The sequence below is a fragment of the Danio rerio genome, chromosome 17 (genome assembly GCF_052040795.2).
Source record: "Danio rerio strain M-AB ecotype USA chromosome 17, GRCz13ab, whole genome shotgun sequence".
Classification (NCBI taxonomy): Eukaryota; Metazoa; Chordata; class Actinopteri; order Cypriniformes; family Danionidae; genus Danio; species Danio rerio.
Window position 1 is genome coordinate 4,467,501 of NC_141037.1, and position 18,047 is coordinate 4,485,547.

Consider the following 18,047-nt stretch of genomic DNA (forward strand, 5'->3'; position numbering starts at 1 on the left):
TGTACACATGGCATTTTAATGGAAAGAAAAACTATTTCTGAAAGACAAAAAAAAAACTGTAGAAATGATGGCTAGAAATATCAGGGAAGCTAGTTTTACAAAACATAGGAGTGAATGCATTAATGTCAGCTATTGCGCCTATTATTCCCTCTAAGTCTAGGGGAAAACAACATGGACATTAGAGTTGCACAATTAATCGTTAAAAGATCGCGATCTCTATTCGACCCCCTAGACCACAGGTGTCAAACTCAGTTCCAAAAGGGCCGCAGCTCTGCACAGTTTAGTTCCAACCCTAATTAAACACACCTGATCAAACTAATTGAGTCCTTCAGGCTTGTTTGAAACCTACAGGTAAGTGTGTTGGAGCAGGGTTGGAACTAAACTGTGCAGGGCTTCGGCCCTCCAGGAATTGAGTTTGACACCCCTGCCCTAGACAATCTTAATCCAGCATTTCTACGATTCTGCCAATCATATTTTCAAGTTCAGGAGAGAAGAAAAGGCGGCTGCAGTAGAGTCATTTTATTGTTTCACACACGTTGCTCAGTGACATTAACACTTCCAAATGATGTTGAATGAGTCACATACTGTATTTATAATAGGGCTGTAACGATACACCAAACCCATGATTCGGTTCGTATCACGATTTATTATTTTTTTTGTGTGGGGTGGGGAAAAAAAAAGATTTTTAAAACTATTTTTTATTAAATAACATTTGAAAAATCTTTATAAACTAAACATCAAAGAACAATATTAACTATGCAAATTATTAACAATATAAATAGCCATATATACAATAAATAAATAGCCAAAGCTATATCACTTCTGTTTTCTTTGTAATAAAATACTGTTAAAAAACCAAACAGAACTAAACTCCATTGTGTAGATGGTTCAAGCATGTTGAAAAACTTTTTCAATCAAGTTCTCTTACATAGAAAAAGTAAATTAAATAGCTACTAGGGATGCTCATTTTGTTAATTTTGCTAACCGACAACCGCCGCTCATTAATCGGTTATTACCGGTTAGCTGGTCAGATTACTAATAATTTTATATTAAACAAATTGACGTGTCTATTTTGTGTCTGACACATTAAATATTGCATTTTAAAATACTGATTTATTTTTATATGTTAGAATATTAATAGCGGAACAGAACAACAGAGTATTTCCACGTACCTGCAGTGTTTAGCACAGAAGAGCAGAATAATCTAAATAAAATGAATAAAATAAATAGGACTGCCCTAAATTATTTTCTCTTAAATAATTAATTTATATTACAAAACGAAAATACTGACTGATTCTTTTTAATAACCGGCATATAGGCTTTTTTTCCAATCATATGTTTTTTTCTTCCGTCAAATAAAAATCGCAGACTTCCTCAAATTGCTCGCTTCACGGAAAATATGCATTTATTTAATGCCCCGCTGTTATTATTATAATCACAAAACCTTTTACATTTTAATAGAAATCATTATTTTAAAGATTATGTCCTGATATAGCCTATGCTTTCCTCTCTCTCCCTCGCGGTTCAAGTGCGCCCGCTGCATGATGAAAAGACAGCAACAATGCGCTCATATGTAGACTTTTTGTAAACATTTTTGTTGTTTAAATATGATATTGCATTAATCTGCGTACATGCTTTATAAGCTGTAAAATAAAAAGTAAAGCCTATTTGTTGCGTTTATTACGCAGATCCAGGTCAACATAAGCGCTGGTTAAGCAACAGGTCTGTATCAAACAGCAATATTCTTCTTCCATTTTGCTTTTTTGGCAAATGTGTCTGTAGGCACGGGTTATACGTTATCGTCCCGCAAATTAAGTATGCCTTGCAGTTAAACAAGGGGCGAAAACGAGGCGCACCTCACTGCCTTTATGTTGACAAGGAAAAAAGAAGAGGCACGGTCCTCTTATAAACGACTGAATCAGCTGGGTATCGATTGTGCAAAAGTGTTGCTGTCTGTGTTGTTACAATAGTAATATTTAATACTATTGTGATATTCAAGATTTGTATATTCATACAGCTCTGGATAACTTAAAACAGCGATTAGACCATCAGAGCGGTGTTAATGTGTCCTTTAGTAAAGCGAAACGGCTATAAACTCCAGCAAGATAGAGTGATTGTATGCAGAACCATATACCTTTATCTCTAAATAAAGTATAACTATAGAAACTGTGTTCATCTTAACTGAAAGCTTCGTCGTGTTTTCTGACCTCACACATCGCACCTGTCAGTCAGCACTGTCAAAGGTTCAAACAGAAATCGCACAGCACGGTTACAGAAAAGTTTGCGCTGTTACCTGACATCTGGTGAACGCCCATCCCTCTCTGCGCAGCCACATTAACAGTGTGAGCAAATCATTGTATATGCGCTGAAACTCCGGCCGCTTTGACAGCATTGGCAATGTTTCTGGCATTGTCTGTTGTCAAACGAGGTTAAGTTGGTTTTGTTTTTGATATTCTTGACACATTCAGACAGTCCCTTACTAAGAGCTCCGTGCGAGCTCTCCCGGCTAAATATTGCTAAACGGAGCAGTGCTTGTAATGTCGAACGAAAAAAAGTGTTAATTAGCTCAACTTTTGCAGGCACGCGTGACGTTATTGGAAAGGTATCACGGGGTGTGTCGCGATTCTCCCTTATCACACCGCGACACAGGATCATAGATCTGAGTTTCGCAATTTCGATTTTTATCGTGTATCGTTACAGCCCTAATTTATAAGGTATAATTCACCTAAAAATGTCATTTTTGTTTTAATATAATGATGTTTTCGCGATCGGGAAATCACACGTGACATGAGCTGCTGACCGTGAGCTGTTATCACCGAGAGGAGTCTACTTCAGTGAACAGAACCTGCATATGTTGCGAGTAACAGGTAATAAAGTTGTAAATAATATTCAGTTTGTGGCACAGAGTGATCGTTTGGGAGCCCCACACGAAGTATGAACAAGCACTTAGCAGTCAGAATGAAACCGAAAGTGTACACGTCATTTAAATGGTCATATCGCATTTTAGAGTTATGATTACGACAAGCATTTGATGTTTTTTCTTTCATAGCGAACACACAGTTGTGCATGAAAATAAATGTTTACAATGTTAGTATAACTACTCTAGCCTATATATTGTTGAATATAATCTGATAATGGCAAATGTCTGATTTTACCAGTGAATTAAATCGTCTAATATGACAGATTGCAAGCATATATCTCAAACATAATAATTCAACATCAGAATTATTATAAGAAGAATAGAATTATTTATAGAAACCAGTAGACCTACACATAATATTATTATGGATGTTGTGCCATGTGTTTGTTTTTACCATTCCTTTATTTTACATCTACAGAATCGTGAGAAAATTGTGATCTTTATTTTAGGCAAAAAAATCTATATTCTCATTTTAGCCAGAATCGTGCAGCTCTAATGGACATAATAAACAGAAAAACACATGTGTTGGGGTGGTGGATATCCCAAACAAAACAAAACTTAATGCAAAAGATCCCCAGTCGACAACCAAACTCGGACATTTACTTGAGGGTAATTGAACAAATTTATTATAGAAAGTAGTAGTTTTAAATGAGCATCTCTTCAGGGTGGCCACTGGCCAAAATAACAAACAAAAGAATCTGTAAAGTAAATGAACTTAATTACATCTAAATATTCAAAGGAAAATACAGGAAGCTTACCTTTCTCCCTAAACATAAACACTGTCAAAAGTAATCGAATAAATAGGCAGGCCACCCGCACATGCTCAAACTCTCAAAAGAAGTTGAACGGATGGACAGTGTTAACAAGATTGAACATTGGTTGTCAGCTGGAAGGGATAAGGAAATCCAGGAGCTCCACTCCCAGCAGCCATCGCAGCACAAGTGAGCTCCTCGAACCCTGCGGGAAGCTCCTTTTTGTACAGGCCTTCGAGATTTGGAAATAACTCAGGTTTTTGACCACACTTGGTCATTATTGTTCATTTATTCATTTGCTGGAAATTAGAACTGAATTTAGAAATAGTTTTGAAACAAATCTTTGCGCTTAACAAACGAAAGTAATTATTTATAGGCTAATTGATGTCTGTGCGTAAAGGTTTCCCTATCCAAGAGCGAAAGTGAAAGTAGATCCATTATCTCTCATTCTCACGCAGTAGATGCTCTGTTTAACCTTTTGCCTGTGAAATGCTCATTTTTTCCACTTAGACTTACTTTGCGTCCTGTAAATAGCGAGTGCGCTCTTGGCGCGACGCAGCTGGGTCTTAAAGGGAATGTGAGATGAGACTGTAATTGGTTTATTCTCAAAACACACCTATAACTCATTAAGAAAATAAACTCAAACCTTTTAGACCATGCGCCACGGCGCAAAGCGCATTTTCCCGTCCGTAAATTAGCAAAAATGCGTTTTGGCACGCCCTAAAAGCGTTTGCGCCCTGCGTTTTGCGCTCTGCGCATGGACCGTCAAAATAGAGCCCTAAATATGTCATCTTTAGCTGGCAGCTAGCTCTCTGCAACATTGAAGCTAAGCAGGGCTGCGCCCGGTCAGTACCTGGACGGGAGACCAGATGGGAAAGCTAGATTGCTGCAGGAAGTGGTTTTAGTTACACCAGCAGGCAGCGCTTACCTGTGGTCTATGTGGGTCCTAACGCCCCAGTATAGTGCAGGGGACTCTATACTGCTCAGTAAGCGCCGTCTTCCAGATGAGTCGTTAATCCGAGGTCCCGACTCTCTGTGATTGTTAAAAATCCCAGGATGTCCTTCGAAAAAAGAGCAAGGGTTTAACCCCGGCATTCTGGCCAAACGTGCTTACTCGCCTCTGTCCATCATGATCTCCTAACTATCCTCATATTATAATTAGCTTCATCACTCTCTCCTCTCCACCAATCAGCTGGTGTGGTATGTGGTCTGGTGCAATATAGCTGCCGTTGTGTCATCCAGGTGGATGCTGCGCACTGTTGGTGGATGAGGAGATTCCATCTATGTGTAAAGTGCTTTGAGTGTCTAGAAAAACAGTATATATAAATTTAAGGAATTATTATGTTTATTTTGAAATGTGTCTGATATTTTACATTGCATAATTTGTACTTTTATTTGTTTAATTAATTAATTAGTTTTAAAGAGTTATAAAAAATGATCTGTGTTATTTTGAGCTGAAATTATTTTGAGATGCAAAATAAACTTCACATACACACTAGAGACATTTGAAACCTATTTTACATCTTGTTAAAAGAGGCAGAAAATGTTTCCTTTAATGGCAATGCATAAAGTTAAAGAAACTTAAACATCTCATTTACATAGTGACTTTTGATGAACTCTCTGCTGTCTAACCATCTCTGTAATCATGTGTTATGGTTTGTTTGTGTGTCTGTAGATCCTGGCGTCAGACTGGACTCAAGCAGAGGCTAGTTTTCACCTCTGTGAGGTTCTCTTTAAGGTTCATAAGGTACCAAAACACATTTATCAGTGTTTTATCTGTTTGTCTGTTAATGTTAGGTCGGTTTACAGTACATGCTGGTGATCACAGCGAATGCGCTTCTCCATTCTGAGGAGGCGAGGTGCACCATGCTTTTTTTGTTGACAAGATAGAAAAAGAAGTGTGCTGTGCTTTTTATGTCGCTAGGCAACCACTGAATCAGCTGCTTTTTGTGCGTGAGCGCTGCTGCTGATATTGTTATTATTGTAATATTTAATATATATAATATTATATAATATTATTATTATACATATAATAATATATAATATTGTGATATTCAGAATTTATGAAGTTAAACAGCTCTGGGTAACTCAAAACACCGACCACTAGTCTATCCTTCATCTTTTAAAGCCTCCATAGATGTCTTGACAACACAAACACTGCTATCACCTTAACAGAAACCCCGCCTCTGCTTTCATTTTATAGGTTAATAAAAAAGAAGCAATTGGCGTAGTGTTGCTATGCGATACATCTACAGCCTGAAATTAACGAGAACTAATAATTACATTATTTATTAAATTATCCTTTAATTGTATTTACTTAACACCTGTCCTCACTCCAACCCTCATATTAATGTAAAAACAGTCATTATACCAAGTATTATTGATATTATTTATTCAATTGTCCATTAAATTGTATTTTATTAATGTCTACCCTTAACCCAACCCTCACAGTAATGTAAAAACACTAATTATACAGAGTTTTATTTATAATATTTACTAAATTACCTAATAAATGTTATTTTATTAACACCTACCCCTACCCCAAGCCTCACAGTAATGTAAACTAGATTCTTAAAGTTTGAGAACAAACTTTGAGGCTGGCTTGTGAAAGCCTGACGGTAATAGTTTATTTAGTTTAAACAGTTTTAAAAAGTATGAAAAGATAGATAGATAGATAGATAGATAGATAGATAGATAGATAGATAGATAGATAGATAGATAGATAGATAGATAGATTAGCATGTTATTAGCATGATTTTAACGTGAAATAGCATGTTGTTAGCATGATTCTAGCATGAATTAGCATGTTACTGGCATGATTTTAGCATGAATTAGCATGTTGTTAGCATGATTTTAGTATGAATTAGCACGTTATTAGCATGAATTAGCATGTTGTTAGCATGATTCTAGCATGTTGTTAGCACGATTCTAGCATGAATTAGCATGTTACTAGCATGATTTTAGCATGAATTAGCATGTTGTTAGCATGATTTTAGCATGAATTAGCATGTTACTAGCATGATTTTAGCAATAATTAGCATGTTGTTAGCATGATTTTAACATGAATTAGCATGTTGTTAGCACGATTCTAGCATGAATTAGCATGTTGTTAGCATGATTCTAGCATGAATTATCATGTTGTTAGCATGATTCTAGCATGATTTAGCATGTTACTAGCAAGATTCTAGCATGAATTAGCATGCTACTAGCATGATTCTAGCATAAATTAGCATGTTGTTAGCATGCTTCTAGCATGAATTAGCATGTTACTAGCATGATTCTAGCATGAATTAGCATGTTACTAGCATGATTCTAGCATGAATTAGCATGTTGTTAGCATGATTCTAGCATGAATTAGCATTTCACTAGCATGATTCTAGCATGAATTAGCATGTTGTTAGCATGATTCTAGCATGAATTAGCATGTTGTTAGCATGATTCTAGCATGAATTAGCATGTTCTTAGCATGATTCTAGCATGAATTAGCATGTTGTTAGCATGATTATAGCATGAATTAGCATGTTACTAGCATGATTCTAGCATGAATTAGCATGTTGTTAGCATGATTCTAGCATGAATTAGCATGTTACTAGCATGATTCTAGCATGAATTAGCATATTGTTAGCACAATGCTAGCATGAATTAGCATGATACTAGCATGATTCTAGCATGAATAAGCATGTTACTAGCATGAATCTAGCATGAATTAGCATGTTGTTAGCATGATTCTAGCATGGATTAGCATGTTACTAGCATGATTTTAGCATAAATTAGCATGATTCTAGCATGAATTAGCATGTTGTTAGCATGATTCTAGCATGAATTAGCATGTGACTAGCATGATTCTAGCATGAATTAGCATGTGACTAGCATGATTCTAGCATGAATTAGCATGTAACTAGCATGATTCTAGCATGAATTAGCATGTTGTTAGCATGATAGATAGATAGATAGATAGATAGATAGGTAGAGGTAGATAGATAGATAGATAGATAGATAGATAGATAGATAGATAGATAGATAGATAGATAGATAGATAGATAGATAGATAGATAGATAGACAGATAGATAGACAGATAGATAGATAGATTGATAGATAGATAGAGACAGATAGATAGATAGACAGACAGACAGACAGACAGACAGATAGATAGATAGATAGATAGGTAGAGGTAGATAAAGATAGATAGATAGATAGATAGATAGATAGATAGATAGATAGATAGATAGATAGATAGATAGATAGATAGATAGATAGATAGATAGATAGATAGATAGATAGATAGATAGATAGATAGATGGTGTAAGAGCATGAGTCAAACAAGCCAACCCCCGCCTCTCTACGATGTTCTGATGCTGAGATATAGCTGCTGTTATATCGTTGCTAGGTTAGTCTGTTTTGTTGCTATGGAGTTGATTGACAGCTTAGACTGATGATGTATAAAAGCTTCTTGCCAGTATGAACAGTTAAACACAACCCCCATGTCTCTATCACACTGCAGCATGACAATATCAGTCTGAACCTCTTTAATTGCAGTCTATGGGACAGTTGCTAGGGTGCAGTATCTGGTTGTTAGGGTGTGGCTAGAAAGTTAAAAGGCCATCGGTGATTGGCTGCTGGCTAGACTGAGTTAAATGAGCCTAGCCATTAGTCTGTAGGACAGTCTGATGCAGAGTTATGAGCTCACAAAGTTTGATCCCATGTAAAGTCAATGAGAGTATTTTGCAATGGAAGTCTATGGGACGGTTTCTAGGGTCCAAAAGTGGTTGCTAGGGCGTGGCCAGAAAGTTTAAAGGTGATCAGTCATTGGCAGTTTGATAGTCTGAGTTAAATGAGCCCAGTTAGAAGTCTGTGTGACATTCTGATGCGGAGTTATGAGGTCACAAAGTTTGATCCAATGTTACGTCTATGGGATTTTTCCGACGGTCCCGGGACGTTTTTCGGGAAACCGAAAGTCGGATCAGTCGGAAAGGATATAGCAACTCGAGTCAGAATAGTTCGGAGGTCTGACCCAAGTTTGATGGTCATAGCTTGAATGGCCTAGGACGAGATAGAGTTTAATTTTTAGTCTCAGAAGAAGAATAATATAGAACTAGATTCTTAAAGTTTGAGAACAAACTTTGAGGCTGGCTTGTGAAAGCCTGACGGGAATAGTTTATTTAGTTTAAACAGTTTTAAAAAGTATGAAAAGATAGATAGATAGATAGATAGATAGATAGATAGATAGATAGATTAGCATGTTATTACCATGATTTTAACGTGAAATAGCATGTTGTTAGCATGATTCTAGCATGAATTAGCATGTTACTAGCATGATTTTAGCATGAATTAGCATGTTGTTAGCATGATTTTAGCATGAATTAGCATGTTACTAGCATGATTTTAGCATTAATTAGCATGTTGTTAGCATGATTTTAACATGAATTAGCATGTTGTTAGCACGATTCTAGCATGAATTAGCATGTTACTAGCATGATTTTAGCATGAATTAGCACAATTCTAGCATGAATTAGCATGTTGTTAGCATGATTCTAGCATGATTTAGCATGTTACTAGCAAGATTCTAGCATGAATTAGCATGCTACTAGCATGATTCTAGCATAAATTAGCATGTTGTTAGCATGCTTCTAGCATGAATTAGCATGTTACTAGCATGATTCTAGCATGAATTAGCATGTTGTTAGCATGATTCTAACATGAATTAGCATGTGACTAGCATGATTCTAGCATGAATTAGCACGTTACTAGCATGATTCTAGCATGAATTAGCATGTTGTTAGCATGATTCTAACATGAATTAGCATGTTACTAGCATGATTCTAGCATGAATTAGCATGTTGTTAGCATGATTCTAGCATGAATTAGCATTTCACTAGCATGATTCTAGCATGAATTAGCATGTTGTTAGCATGATTCTAGCATGAATTAGCATGTTGTTAGCATGATTCTAGCATGAATTAGCATGTTGTTAGCATGATTCTAGCATGAATTAGCATGTTACTAGCATGATTCTAGCATGAATTAGCATGTTGTTAGCATGATTCTAGCATGAATTAGCATGTTACTAGCATGATTGTAGCATGAATTAGCATGTTGTTAGCATGATTCTAGCATGAATTAGCATGTTACTAGCATGATTCTAGCATGAATTAGCATGTTGTTAGCACGATGCTAGCATGAATTAGCATGATACTAGCATGATTCTAGCATGAATTAGCATGTTACTAGCATGAATCTAGCATGAATTAGCATGTTGTTAGCATGATTCTAGCATGGATTACCATGTTACTAGCATGATTTTAGCATAAATTAGCATGATTCTAGCATGAATTAGCATGTTGTTAGCATGATTCTAGCATGAATTAGCATGTGACTAGCATGATTCTAGCATGAATTAGCATGTGACTAGCATGATTCTAGCATGAATTAGCATGTAACTAGCATGATTCTAGCATGAATTAGCATGTTGTTAGCATGATAGATAGATAGATAGATAGATAGATAGATAGATAGATAGATAGATAGATAGATAGATAGATGATAGATAGATAGATAGATAGATAGATAGATAGATAGATAGATAGAGGTAGATAGATAGATAGATAGATAGATAGATAGATAGATAGATAGATAGAGACAGACAGACAGACAGACAGACAGACAGACAGACAGACAGACAGACAGATAGATAGATAGATAGATAGATAGATAGATAGATAGGTAGAGGTAGATAGATAAAGGTAGATAGATAGATAGATAGATAGATAGATAGATAGATAGATAGATAGATAGATAGATAGATAGATAGATAGATAGATAGATAGATAAAGGTAGATAGATAGATAGATAGATAGATAGATAGGTAGAGGTAGATAGATAGATAGATGGTGTGCGAGCCTGATTCAAACAAGCCAACCCCCGCCTCTCTACGATGTTCTGATGCTGAGATATAGCTGGTGCCATATCGTTGCTAGGTTAGTCTGTTTTGTTGCTATGGAGTTGATTGACAGCTTAGACTGATGATGTATCAAAGCTTCTTGCCAGTATGAACAGTTAAAAACAACCCCCATGTCTCTATCACAATGCAGCATGACAATATCAGTCTGAACCTCTTTAATGGCAGTCTATGGGACAGTTGCTAGGGTGCAGTATCTAGTTGTTAGGGTGTGGCTAGAAAGTTAAAAGGCAATCAGTGATTGGCTGCTGGCTAGACTGAGTTAAATGAGCTCAGCCATTAGTCTGTAGGACAGTCTGATGCAGAGTTATGAGCTCACAAAGTTTGATCCCATGTAAAGTCAATGAGAGTATTTTGCAATGGAAGTCTATGGGACGGTTTCTAGGGTCCAAAAGTGGTTGCTAGGGCGTGGCCAGAAAGTTTAAAGGTGGTCAGTCATTGGCAGTTTGATAGTCTGAGTTAAATGAGCCCAGTTAGAAGTTTGTGTGACATTCTGATGCGGAGTTATGAGGTCACAAAGTTTGATCCAATGTTACGTCTATGGGATTTTTCCGACGGTCCCGGGACGTTTTTCGGAAAACCGAAAGTCGGATCAGTCGGAAAGGATATAGCAACTCGAGTCAGAATAGTTCGGAGGTCTGACCCGAGTTTGATGGTCATAGCTTGAAAGGCCTAGGACGAGATAGAGTTTAATTTTTAGTCTCAGAAGAAGAATAATAAATATAATAATAAGTTTAATAGGATAACAGTAGTCTGGCTTGCTACACAAGCCAGCCTAATAATAATAATAATAAGTTTAATAGGATAACAGTAGTCTGGCTTGCTACACAAGCCAGCCTAATTAGTAATTTCACAGAGTATTATACATATTATTTTTTAAATTACCCATTAATTGTATTTTATTAAGGCCTGTCTCTCCCTTAAATGTCACAGTAATACAAAAACAGTAATTAAACAGAGTATTATTCATATTATTTATTAAATTACCCAATACATTTTATTTTATTAACACCTACCCCTACCCTAAACCTCACTGTTATGTAAAAATAGTAATTATACCAAGTATTACTCATATTATTTATTACATTTTCCATTAAATTGTATTTTATTAACGCCTGTCCTTACTCCAACCATCACAGTAATGTAGAAACACTAATTATACAATTATTTATATTATTTATTAAATTACCCAAAAAATGTTATTTTATTAACACCTACCCCTACCCCAAGCCTCACAGTAATGTAGAAACACTAATTATACTGAGTATTATTCATCTTATTTAGTAAATGTTCCTTTAAATTGTATTTTATTAACACCTGACCTTACTCCACCCCTCACAGTAATGGAAAAACAGTCATTAAAGGGAGTATAATTCATATTATTTATTAAATTACCCATTAAACTGTATTTTACTATTGTCTGTCCTTACCCCACCCCTAAAAGTAATGTAAAAACAGTAATTTCACAAAGTTTTATACATATTATTTCTAAAATTACCCATTAATTGTATTTTATTAAGGCCTGTCTCTCCCTTAAATGTCACAGTAATACAAAAACAGTTATTATACAGAGTATTATTCATAATATTTATGTAAAAACGTTGTAAAATGTAAAAACGTCCTGGTTACATACATAACACACGTTCCCCGAATAGGGAACGGAGACTTGTGTCTGTATAAACCAGGGGTGGCCAACCCTGTTCCTGGAGAGCCACCTTCCTGCAGATTTCAGTTGCGACCCATATCAAACACACCTGAACCAATTAGTTTGGACCTGAACATCACGTGATAATTACAGGCAGGTGTGTTTGATATCGGTTGCAACTGAAATCTACAGGAAGGTGGCTCTCCAGGAACAGGGTTGGCCACCCCTGGTATAAACAGACTTTGGGAGTGCTTTAGACGACCAATCACTTCTGAAGATATGAAATTGGGCCAATGAAATGCCAATTGAATTGGCGGAGCTTAGCTCCTCAGCTGAAACTGATGAGCCAATTAGGGCTATATCAGTCGGCTGTGTGAGTTAGCTCGTCAGAATTTTGCTTGCTGAAGAGCCGATCGCTCAGCTCCCAGCTGGAGACTCAGGTGCTGTGGCAGTGGAGACACACGTGGGTTACATAGGTAACCAGGACGTTCCCCTTCATAAGGAAACTCCTACGTGTGTCTGTGTAAACAGACGTTGGGAGACTGTATGGAAAGCGCCACAGCAGCCAAAGCCCGTCACGCTCCTGATGTGTAGTTTGCCAAGCTAAAGCGTGAGCGCACTGACATCACCAAGAGCGCAACCTTCCAACGTCCCCTAGGCCCAACATATTACCATTACATTGGAATAAATGTCAATGTTTAATCGGGGGTCGTAAGTGTGCTTTTACCTAGCTATTTTTGGAATTTTTGGATTTTTGGAAATACGACAGTATGTTGGGAAAGCGTCAGTCCCTGCAGGGGGAGGACGCAGCGGAGACCACCTGCTACCCAGAAGGGTAGACCTGATGGTAAAGAGGCATATGGACTAGCCCTAATGAGATGGAGTGTTACATATGATAAGCTGGTTGGTGGTTTAGGGAAGACACGGGACCGCCTAATAAGGGGGAACACACAGTGGTAATAATGCATAAGGCATCACCAGGTGGGGATGCACATAGCTGGCACCGATCCTCAATATGCGTGTAGACCAAAACTGGGCGTATCAACTGTATGCCTTTAAGACTTTACCTGGTTTTTCTGCTCAGCCTTGACTTTTTTTTATCTGCAAACAGCACATTCAGTGTGGTCAATACTGTAGACTCCTAATAATGAGGCTTTGATTAGCAAAAAAAAATCTAATTCACAAAGAAAAACTGAATGATGTGTTTGTGTTGTGTGTGTTTGTAGCTGTGGATAGCGGAGGACTGCTGGATTCAGACCAAGCTTTATATGGGGCTCCAGCAGGACGGGGAGCTGCGGGACAGTGAACCCTTCTGCTTCAGTGTGCTGCTGGGTCACGGCCAGAGCTTCTGCTTCAGCGTGGAGCTGGGCTCGGACCTGGTGCTGTGGGAGAAAGCCTTCCAGAGAGCCGTCTTCATGGAGGTGCAGAGAGTACGGGTGAGTCCAGAAACATCCACTCACACATTCACACACACTCATACACTACGGACAATTTAGCCTTCTCAATTCACCTGTACCGCATGTCTTTGGACTGTGGGGCAAACCTGCGCGAAAGCAGGGAGAACATGCAAACTCCTCACAGAAACGCCTACTGAGCCAAGGCTCGAACCAGCGACCTTCTTGCTGTGAGGCGACAGCACTACCTACTCCGCCACTGCTCCGCCCGCTATGCAGATGACTTACAATTATATTTTTCTTTTAGCCCTGACAGGCTGGACAAACTGTCTCTCTTGCAGGACTGTTTAGTCTTCATTAACAAATGGATGGCAGACAACTGACTGCAACTGAACCCTGATAAAACAGAAATGTTAATTTTTCACCCCAATGATCAGGCAAGTTTTGGGGGGTTTGTCATCTTCACATTGCAGTCATATTAGAAATCTTGGAGTCATTTTTGATCGAGCTCTGTGTTTTAATAGCCATGTTAAATCTGTTGTTCGTACATGCTTTTTTTCACCTGAGGAACATCGCAAAAACAAGAGATATTGTGTCAAATGAAGAGATGAAGATGCTTGTCCATGCCTTCATCAGATTGGATTATTGTAATGTTCTGTTCACTTGTTTAGGAAAAAGGAATTTATTTTTAATTACTTTTGTGTCTTTATTTTTTTATTAGAAAAAAGTTTAGACTAACAACATATTAATCAATCTTTTCTATTGTATTATAGCACATCTTGACCAGACACACTTCCTCTTATTTTTCTGTGCTGCATACTTTTTAGAAGAAACTGCTGACTAGTGGAAAAAGCAGAATAAGAATAAATTTAGGTTTGTTCCAGACTGCTGTCTAGACATGTCACAAGTTGTCATGATCTTTGTAGAAGTTGTGAAATATATTAAAGATGCTCATAATTGTTCAGTTCCGGTATGCAGAGAAGGGTTGCAGAGAGAGGAAGTATGTCTAGGGCAGGGGTTTTCAAAGTGTGAGGCGCGCCTCCCCTGGGGGGCGCCAGAGCATGTCAGGGGAGGCGCGGGAAAAAATATAAAATAATAAAAATATAATTATTAAGTTTAATTATTATATGTATTTTTTTTATATTTAAACGTTTTAATTAAACAAAGCAAAAAAAATAATACGTCAAATATAAGAAAACCTTTTTTACCCAGAAGGCCATAGCTGTGAATTCGCTTCTGTTTGGCAAGCCCGCTAATACAGGTATATGCCTGCTAATACACTGGATCGGTTTCTGAGACGCCCTGATTCAAAGCTGTAATGAAGTTTACGGCCCTTTGGCCGCCGGGAAGAAGGAGGCGGAGAACCGAAGCAGTTTTAAAGTGATTTATTAATGACAGTGACGGCAGCTCCTCACGGAGGCTGCCGTCTAAACCAAAACAAACGGACGGCAGCTTCTCACGGAGACTGCCGTCAAACTGAAAGCAAAAGTAAAATATGTCCGGGTCCGGTCCTCTCTCGGGTTCCTCTGCCCACGTTCCTCCTTTTATGATCCAGAGCTCCTTCCCTGGGATCTGAGGCAGGTGCGCACCGCAGGTGTATCCACTTACGCGGTGGCCTCACTCCGTTTCCACGGCTCTCGGCCACGCCCCCTCGCCACAAAAGCCTTCAAGTTCAGGGCTTAAACCCAAAAGACGACGATATGATGATCAGTATTTGTGTTTAGGATTTATGTGGACAGGACCAGCTGATGAACCACGACCTTTATGTGTGGTTTGTCAAAATATTTTGGCTAATGACAGCATGAGACCCGCTAAACTTTGACTGTTTTGACTGGGATGGACAGTTCTTGGATCTGTTCTATTTATATTGAACCATCATCCTAGTTTTAAAAACGTTATATTACAATACTTGTTATTACTCTGTAAATAATTGCACTTTCATGCAAATGATTATAATAGTGAGTTAACAGTCTGACATCTGTCTGTGTCTTTATATATATATATATATATATATATATATATATATATATATAAATATATATATGTGTGTGTGTGCGTGTGCGTGCGTGTTTAGGAGGAGGGGGGCGACAATGGATAAGTTGTGTCAAAAGGGAGGCCCACTGTCTTAGTCTTTGAAAAACCCTGGTCTAGGGGTTACAAAGAGCCAAGGGACTGCAGAATGACTGATCAGTGACGTTAAACCAAAACTCCACCTGTTATTATCAGTTGTGTATATATGCTGGATTCAGGAAATGTAAGTTAGTTGCGAACCTCTTGAATGTAATTCTTGTATTGCATTGGGGTAACGTAACCCAGAGCTCTGTCATCGAATTATTCATTTGAATCTAATAAATGACTTATATTTTTGGCATTGAAGAAAACACTCTCCAGACCTTTTCTTATTGATCATGCATGGAATTGGCTTGATATTCCAACAATTGTCTGAACAAATCACATTTGGGGTTTTTAACCGACCCCAGTAGGAGGTCACACATTACACCTGTGCTTAAGGCACTTCACTGGCTTCCTATCAGTTTTAGAGTAAATTTTAAGATTCTGGTCATATAGAGCATGGTCAAGCATCCCTGCATATTCATTTTGAACGAATCTTCAATATGACTCGGGAAGTACGAGTCCTCTCAGGGAGTGATTCGTTTATCCGTGCGTGCGCACATTTGTGCAGGTGGCATCGTTCATTTCAAGTCTTTTGAGTCGTTCATCGCGAAAAGGCAGAAGCCAATCATGCGTTTAGAGCCGGAGAAAGAATTGATCCGCTCATCTCTCGAGTCCTCAATCGGGTTTGAGTCATTCGTTCATCACGGGCCGATCATATGCGTTTAGAGTCGGAAAAAGAATTGATCCGTTCATCTCTCTAGTCCTCTATCGGTTTGAATCATTCGTTCCTCACGGGCCAATCATACGCGTTTAGAGCTGGAAAAAGAATTTAACCGTTCATCTCTCGAGTCCTCGGGTTTGAGTCATTCTGTCACGAGATGAACAAACGACTCAATAACCAGAAGACTCGAAAGGTGAACTAATCATCATGGCTCCTATTGGCTCAGACTGTGTACATTGACTAAGATTATATTTGACTGGCAGTGTAACGTGAACACTGAGCAAAGAGACAACAATAACTTCACAGACAAAAGAGCAGGGAAAGTATTCTATTTATGACTTATTTGTCTTGTGAGCAACCTTTTGGGCTAGTTGAAGATGTGTTTGGAAGCAAATCGTAACATTTTAATAATATTTTGGCAAATTGAACCAAATGAACGAAATGACTCAAAGATTCGTTCATCTTGATGAACGAGACTCAAAGATCCGAGTCAGTAAAATGATCCAAACTTCCCATCACTCTCATGCAGCCGGTCTCTGAGGTCTTCTGGCAAAGACCTTTTAACCATTCCCAGAACTCGTCTTGAGACTAAAGGGGACCGCGCCTTCTGTGTAGTGACCCCACGGCTCTGGAACGCTCTCCCGATAGCACTGAGAACTCTGGGATCAGTTGAACTTTTTGGTCAAGCTTTTAATTAACAGTAATAGTGTTTCTGTATTTGATTTTTTAAATTTGTTTTAATGTTTTAACATGTTTTTCTTTTATTGTCATGTGATCTTTTACTTGTTTTCTCTTATTGTAAAGCACTTTGTGACTCGATGTCTGGAAAATGTGCTTTATAAATAAACCTTGGTCCCACTTTATATTAAGTGTCCCTAACTACTATGTACTTACATCAAAAAAATAACTACAGTGTACTTACTGTGTTTATAATGTATTAGAGAACACTTGTGGTGCTTTTGAGTTGGGATAGAGGTTGGGTTATGGACAGGTTTGGTGGTATGGGTAGGTTTAAGGGTGGGTTAAGGTGTAAGGGATGGTCAACAGTGTATTTACAAATGTAATTACAAAAGTTAATTATAGATGTAATTAAATATATGCATTTAATCAAGCATAAGTACAGAGTAAATACATGTATTTACACAATAAGTACATTGTAACAAACTATGAATTCCTATGTAAGTACATATTAGTTAAGGCCACTTAATATAAAGTGGGACCTAAACCTTTACTTACTTACTTACTTACATAATTCGTAATCTCCAGAAACATATACAGGAGTATGTTTTCAGTATGAGCTTGTGTTTATATTTATACAATAGGTTCTCTTTAAACAAGTGAATGCCTGAACACAATCATTACATTACAGTAATACAAATAAAGCAGAATTTGTACGCTTAGCTTGCATTACAGTAACAAGAAACTGCCTCATAATTTCAATCGTATCCCGTCAATCAGCATTACAGCTTTAAAGTGACACCAGAAGAGATTCAACACAAAGGAAAAGCAGCGTATGACAAGTGAAGCATTGATTTCTGCATCTG

At 37.7% G+C, this 18,047-nt stretch overlaps 1 protein-coding gene across 1 annotated transcript in view; it reads left to right on the plus strand.

The window, feature by feature from the left end:
• The window catches only part of sntg2 (syntrophin, gamma 2), a 178,946-nt gene that overhangs the window by 125,757 nt on the left and 35,142 nt on the right, over positions 1-18,047 (plus strand). Inside the window, 2 exon segments of the mRNA NM_001126427.2 lie at positions 5,348-5,419; positions 13,500-13,709. Coding sequence (NP_001119899.2) covers positions 5,348-5,419; positions 13,500-13,709 — 282 coding nt within the window.